Source organism: Brachypodium distachyon, chromosome 4, assembly GCF_000005505.3.
Source record: "Brachypodium distachyon strain Bd21 chromosome 4, Brachypodium_distachyon_v3.0, whole genome shotgun sequence".
In the NCBI taxonomy this organism is placed as follows: domain Eukaryota; kingdom Viridiplantae; phylum Streptophyta; class Magnoliopsida; order Poales; family Poaceae; genus Brachypodium; species Brachypodium distachyon.
In genome coordinates, this window is record NC_016134.3 from 27,448,474 (window position 1) to 27,456,223 (window position 7,750).

The following is a 7,750-nucleotide window of genomic DNA, read 5'->3' on the forward strand; positions in this document are numbered from 1 at the left end:
GAGGAAGTCATTAAATGCGTAATGCAGCCGTTCATGGCCCAAACCAACAACAAGATCGACCGTGCTGCAGATCAATGCGCAAAGGTCAGACACGCCATTGTTATTTCTAACTCTCCTTACGCACACGTCAAGATTTTTGCATTATTTGTTTTTGCAGATAATCATGGAATGGCTGAACAAGGCGGGTGTGACATACAAACCTGGAAATGCGTCATCAGATGAGGAGCAACATGAAGACAATGGGACAGATGTGAAAGGCCGTTATGAAGACAAATATTTCACGGGTGCTTACTCAGACATGGCAAATTCTGACGTACGAATTGTGTCATCTCTAGATGGGGTTGAACAAAAATTTAGTACGCATGGCACATGGCGCATGTGCATAGATCGTAGAGCTATAAATAACATCACTATTCGATATCGTCATCCCATTATTCCATGTTTGGAAGATATGCTGGATGAATTGGGTAGTGCTGTTGTTTTCTCTAAAATTGATTTGAGTGAAGCCCTAATGAATCAGTTGATCATATACATTTCACTTGCAAGCTGGCAAAGTTTGTGTGGCAACTGGCAAGTAGTGGATTGTGCTTTTGGCCTAGAGCCGTAGACCACCAGAGAGAGCACTTCAGATCTGTTTGAGGTCTGGGCTCAATCTTTTGCTGGGAATCATCGCTCCCTGATGTTAAGTGGGGGCCTGCAGTTGTTTGAACCATTTGGAAAGCTAGGAACCCTATCTGTTTCAAACATCAGTTCTGCAGTGATCCTACGACTGTTCTTATCTTCAGCTTATGCAATTATATTGATGCATGGGCCATATTGCAGAAAGAGCCAAATCGAAGAAAGTCAAAGGAGGGAGTTCAGAGCCTCAAGATGGTGACCAGTGAAGCTTATGCTCGAAGGCTGGGACGGGTGCCTGGAGTACATAGGTGTTAGTATGAAGAGAAGAGAGGTTGTTATTTGCTAGCTGATGCATTTAGTCTAGTTGTTGGCAGTTGGTTAGTACGTGTGGTGTACGTGTTCTGTCTGGTAGTTAGTTGTTGTTGGATAATCCCATTGGCATCACTTATCTTTTACCGTTTTGCTAGCTGAATAAATGGCCATGCAGCGTTCGGATGTTCACGTCATGCTCAAGTAGTTTTGCTTTCAGTTACTATTTGTCAGGGGGCAAATTGTAAAAATCCATGCTGAGCTGGCACAGCCGACGCACTCATACGGTAGAAATACAGTTCGATGACCGTACGTGTGATATTTCGTCAAGTTTGGAATCGTAAGTCTCCATTTCGAAAACCAAAATACAATGATTAAATTGAGAATCGAAACCAAATTCAGTGACCAGAGTGCATTTTACTCCAACAAGAAGAAATAGTAACCAGAAAAATTCCGACCTGAGAATTTATTTGGCCCTAAGCCATACTCCTTCTAATGAAGCAACGCAACAAGGTACAGTTCTTCATGGATCTACAAGAAAGGGGAGGATCGTATGAGGCGCCAGGGAGAGAGGCCAATTCACAGATTTTCAATATCTGTTTCTCAGGTATATGAATTATGAAACCTCTTCGATGGCCTGATTTGGGAAGAGTGAAATACTTAAGTAGTCTGTGTGAGGCATGAACAATGGTTGATAAAAATATCTTTTTTAGGTGTTACTCATCATTTTAAAAAAAGAAATTAAAGGTGAAGACACAGAGTCACCCTAAATTTGGGTAACAAAATGGGGTGAATTTAGAAATTTGTTACTCCGTACTAGATTTCTAGGTTCTGCTACTTCTTATTAATAAATATGTTTCAATTTTTATTTTACTAAGTGGTAATGTTTAGTCCTATAAAATAGTAATGTGTGCAGACTACTTTGTCTTTTTTGCATCGGTTTATGCTGCGAATTTTTTGGTCCTCCGACCATGCATGGTCCCATACCGACCACAGTATCGTTGCAGTGGCTATATAATCGCACCTAGCTGCTGATGCGTGCACCATCCATCTTTACGCAGCACACAGCTGGAGTGTATGTACCATGCACCTGATGATCCTAGCTTGTCTCTTCCTTGTAGCAGTGATCGCTGTACTACGCAAGCTCAGGAATCGCCCTCGTGCGGTGTACCTCATCGACTATGCTTGCCTTCTGCCTACTCCCAAATGGCGTTTCCCCATCTCCACCTTCATCGAGCATACCAAAACAATGCCCTTCTTCGACGACCGCAGCGTCAACTTCATGGCGTGCACGTTCGACCGCAGCGGCATCGGCGACGAGACCAGCCTGCCCCCCGCGTACCACTTCATACCCCCGTCCAACAGCTTCGGCACGTCCCACGCCGAGGCACAGCTGGTCATCTTCTCGGCCGTCGACGACCTGTTTGCGAAGACCGGCTTGGCCCCGGACACCGTGGCCGTGCTCGTCGTCAACTGCAGCGCCTTCACCCCGGTGCCATCCCTGAGCGACATGATCGTGAACAGATACAAGCTCCGAAGCGACGTCCGGAGCGTAAACCTGTCGGGGATGGGGTGCAGCGCGGGCGTCATCTCCGTCGGGCTCGCCGCCGGGTTACTTCAGTCTTTGCCCGATGGTGCCTATGCTCTCGTGGTTTCCACGGAGACCATCACGCCCCACTTCTACCCGGGCAAGGAGGCCGCCATGCAGCTCTCCAATGTCCTGTTCAGGGTCGGAGGCGCTGCGGCGCTGCTGTCTACGTCCAAGAACAAGGCCCGGTACCGGCTCGCGCACCTTGTCCGGACGATCACTTGCGGCACCCGCGACGGCTCCTACTCCTGCGTCTTCCAGGAGGAGGACGGCGATGGCACCTTGGGGGTCAATCTATCAAAGGACCTCCTGGCCGTCGCCGGCGACGCGCTCAAGGACAACATCACCGCCATCGGGCCCCGTGTCCTGCCGCTTTCCGAGCAGATCCTTTTCGTGCTGTCCCTCATCAAAGGCTTCAGGCCGTATGTGCCGGACTTCAAAAAGGCGTTCGATCACTTCTGCATCCACTCCGGGGGACGTGCGGTGATCGACAAGGTCCAGAGTAGCCTGGCGCTGACCGACGAGCATGTGGAGCCGTCGCGGATGGCGCTACACAGGTTCGGGAACACGTCCAGTAGCTCGGTGTGGTACGAGATGGCGTACATTGAGGCCAAGGACCGGATGCGGAAGGGAGACCGGGTTTGGATGATTGGGTTCGGCTCCGGGTTCAAGTGCAACAGCGCAGCCTGGGAGTGCATCAGCCCAGCGCGCCGGCCGGACAACGCCTGGGCCGGGTGCATACATCGATACCCGGTGTCACAACGCAAGTAAAATGCCATGTGCGCGCAGTACCCTATAGAACGTCTAATAATATGAAGTATATATATATCAGCTGGTTTCACTCGTACAGAAAACAGTGTACACACAGCATATTTTCATATAAATCACTAGACATGGCAGCGCGCGCGGCACATGCATGTGCTTGGTGTATCTGTTAGATTAACTGCCTTGATCTGTTGGCACTTGGAAGAAGAAAAACCAGGACTAGCTGTCTACATGTACTGAAAAAAAAATGGCTTGCACGCCTTGTCGACCTGGGTGCGTGGCTGCATGCAGATCTCACGAATAATGTTGTGTATAACTCTCTCTTATCATCATGTAATCGGCATGAATCTATTAATTCAACGCTGCCCAGCAGCTCGTTTCGCATGACAAGTCACAAAGGCATGGTCTCGTTTCGCATGACATGTTTGGGCTATGGATCCACGGAGGGGAGAAAAGCCTACACACTGCTTTACACAATATTGTTTTTGACAAACAAGAATTCTAAAAATCCTTTACACGTTATTTTGCACGTGTACGCAATAATGGTTGTGGTTTTCGTCGGTATTGGAGCGTCCAGACCAGAGGGAGGAAAACATTAGCATGTTGGCCCCTGGAGAACATTTTGAGGGAGGAAAACACTAGCATGTCCTTTGCGACACACCGGTGGGAATTAGCCACTGACTATGTACGACGTGTGGAGGGCTTCAATGTCACTAGCTTTATTTGCCTTTGTTAGCTTGTTCTTAATATTAATTGTTCGTTTCCTTTTCGTATAAACTAGTGTTCGGCTAGTTTTCTTGAACATTTCTCTTTAATTTTGTTTATCTGTATGTCAATATAGAGACCGAGAGAAAACTCTTTGTATTTTGGTTGCACCGTCTTGAGAAGACTGCGAGAGAGAAAATAATAATCTGTGAAATCATATGTGATGTGTAACATTGGCAAGTGTTTTAGATGAAACATTGATGTGGATACTTTGGATAATATGGATATTTAAGTGATGACATGTATCTTGTTTGGACTTAGTGCTTTGCTAGTGGTGTGCTGATCCATTAGTTTCTTATGTGAAAACATGGCGTGAGTTGTGTGAAACTTACCCTGAGTCAAGTCGTGGACTTGTGCTCGTACTGGTTATTTGTGTGTTCGCTTTCAGGTGTTGCCGGAGCTAGAAGAACGTGGTCGATGACGGGATCGAGAGACGAAGCTTGGGAAGCTGAGGTCGAGGATCAAGGTCATGCGGGACGTTCGTGCGAAGGACAATGGAAGTGAAAGCTACGATGATCCGGGAGGGCACCGGTTTGTCGTATGTTGTTTATACCGGAGATGTACGGTATTGGAGATATTCGATACGTGATGGTCGAGTTTTGAAGACATCACAAGAAGAGTTGATGACATGAAGTGACATCGAGGTGAAGATATGTAGGTCCAGCCGTGGCTGGATGAGAGCTGTTTAAAGATTAAACAGTAGCGTCATTAAGATGGCGTCGGATGGAAAAGTGATCCACATGAAAGTTGTGCGCGTCGTCGAGACGAACAATTTTGATTTTGGAGTCATCTCAATCCGAGGTCGTATGCGGGCCCCACGGGCAAAATACTGACCGGGACAGAGGAGTCCGTGTTGGATTCGGATTCGGTTTAGGGTTGCGAATTTTCCCTTATAAATAGAGGGCATCCTAGCTAGGGTTTTAGCAAGGACGTGAGGGAACTCAAAGCTTTGGATCTAGATCAATTCTTGGAGAGTTCTTGGATGCATGGTTGCATCTTTTGTAATCAATCGACATCGTTGCAATAAAGAGATTCGTTGGCGGTGTCATCTCTGTTCTTCTCGGATCTTCGTGAAATCTTCGTGCTAGATCTTTCTAATACTTTGGTGCAGGTTCATCACAAGTTTATAATACTTTGCTGCAGGTTTATCACGAGATCAAGAGAAGATTGCAATTAATTCATCTTTCTTGTTATTCCTCGAAATTGGTTTTAGATTAATCCTCGTAACTTTCTGTCAGCTGTTACTATTTTGATCATATCTTTTGATTGGTAAGTCCGATTGAGGTGATTCTTGTTGCGTTGGTTAGATAATTTTAATACCTTTCTTTTTCATACTCATACGTATTTTTTGGTTCATCCAATCAAAAGTTACGGCTGTTTTACTATCACGGACAGAAAGGTGATTTAGGGTTTGAACTTTCGGGAAAAGTTTTAATTTGCTTCCGCGCAATCATTCACCCCCCCTCTGATTGCCTATCTCGATCTCACAATTGGTATCAGAGCAAGGTTTCTCTAATCTATCTTAACCGGTTGATTAGACTTGCTAGATATGGATAGGTATTCTACCAAACCCTGTGTGTTCGATGGTGTTGATTTTCAGTTTTGGAAGGCGAAGATGAAGGCATACATCATGGCACAAAGTTACGCCATATGGGAGAAGATCGCCAAGTCCTATGAGCTTCCCGCGGACAATGCGATCACACCAATAAACTTGGTCCACGTGGAGAACAACTACAAGGCGAGGAACTACATCATCCAAGGTCTACAACGAAGTGACTTCGACCGTGTTGCTCACCTTGCATCCGCTCATGAGGTATGGAACGCACTTTGTAGTTATCATGAAGGATCAAACTCTGTTAAGGAGGTGCGTCAAGACATGTACAAAAAGGAGTACATGAGATTTGAGATGAATACAGGTGAATCTTTGGATGAATTCTTTGCACGCTTTAATAAAATTCTCAGCAACTTACGTGCATTAGATGTTACTTATACTGATGCTGAGGCTTCTAGGCAACTTTTGAGTGCATTAGATATGTCCAGATGGGAGATGAAAGTTACATCTATTAGAGAATCTACTGTCATGAGCACACTTACACTTGATATTCTGTACTCAAAATTGAAAACTCATGAATTAGATATTCTTGCTAGGAGAACCGGTTCCAAATCAATTGCACTTGTTACTAACCCTGGCAGATCTAATGATGGTACTTCTACATATTGTTATGCTCTGTCTTCTTTGTCTCAACTAACTGATGAACAGCTAGAGCAATACCCAGAGGAAGAATTGGCACTCCTCACCTCTCGTTTTACACGTGCCCTGCAAAATGTTCGTTCAAGGAAGAGAGGTGGGAACAATGCTCCAAGGTGCTTTGAATGTGGTGATCCAAATCACTTTCGCCAAAATTGTCCTAAATTCTTATCCAAGATGGCGAAAGAAGAAAATGGGGAGGACAAGAAGAAGAAGCGCCCCTTCAACATCAAGAATAAAAAGAGGGGCGACTTTGCTCGAGCGGTGGCTCACAGTATTTTCTCTGTAATCAATGAATATGGTGAACCATGCTTGAGTGATGTGGATATCGAGTCTGATGAAGATGATGCATCCAAAGGAAAGCGCGACATTAATGGGATGTGTCTTATGGCTAGCAATAAGAGTGCTACCTCCCGTGACGACTACGACAGTGACAGCAACAATGAGGTAGAACTCTCTTATGATGAATTACTTAAAAGTGCTAGTAAATTGAGTTCCTTGCTTGATCATGCTACTAAAAGAATTAAGAAATATGACTTGAAAATTGCATCCTTGAATTCTGAAATTACTAAACTTAAGTCTATGATTCCTGATGATGATTCTTGCAAGTCTTGTGATTCTATATATTCTGAGCTTACCTCTTTGCGTTCTATTCATGATAATACTCTTGATAAGCTTAGAGTTGCATTAGAAAACAATGAGAAACCTATTGTGCATAAACGTAAACATATTAATAATGCTAGCATGGATACTTCTGATTTGACAGATTCAACTTCTTGTAATAATTGTCATATTCTTGAATTGAAGTTGAAAGATGCAAATGCTAGGGTTTCTCATGTTGAAAATGCTTTACATATCCAAGAGGTTTCTTTGTGCGCTAATTGTAAAAGTGGAAAACAAATCATTGATGGTGTTTGTGATAATTGTATTGCCTTGTCTCATCAAGTTAATTATTTACACGCATCTTTGCAGAAATTTTCTAGTGGGCACAAAAATCTGAATATGATTTTAGATAAGTCTAAAGTGAGTAAAAACAAGACCGGCCTCGGTTTTAATACACATGCTCATTTTAAGGCTAATCCACCCACTATTGTTAAGTCACTTGGTAATGGAATTTTTGAAACATCTAACAAGCCAACCAATGTGATTTTTAAATCTGCCGGCATCATGTCTAATGATACTTCAACAATTGCAAATGTAGGTCATATATCACATGCTAAACCTGGAAGTAGGTACACTTGCACTTATTGTAATAAACCTGGACATGGTGTAGGTTCTTGTTTTAGACTAGCTAGAGTAATTAAAAAGGAAAGAAAACAAGCTAGATCTAATTCCTTCAAGGCACATTATGCTCATGATAAAACTATTACTCCCCGTTATGTGCCTAGGGTGAATGTTTCACCTTCCGTTTCAACTTGCACGAGATACATACAATCTGTCCCAATGTATAAAGAAAC

At 44.1% G+C, this 7,750-nt stretch overlaps 1 protein-coding gene across 1 annotated transcript; it reads left to right on the forward strand.

Annotated features, from left to right (window-relative positions):
* The first annotated feature begins 1,984 nt into the window (after positions 1 to 1,984).
* Positions 1,985 to 3,452, forward strand: LOC100841667 (3-ketoacyl-CoA synthase 6). The gene has a single exon (XM_003576147.4). It carries the CDS (start codon positions 2,012 to 2,014, stop codon positions 3,284 to 3,286), a length of 1,275 nt encoding a protein of 424 aa, XP_003576195.1. The 5' UTR covers positions 1,985 to 2,011; the 3' UTR covers positions 3,287 to 3,452.
* The last annotated feature ends 4,298 nt before the right edge of the window (positions 3,453 to 7,750 follow it).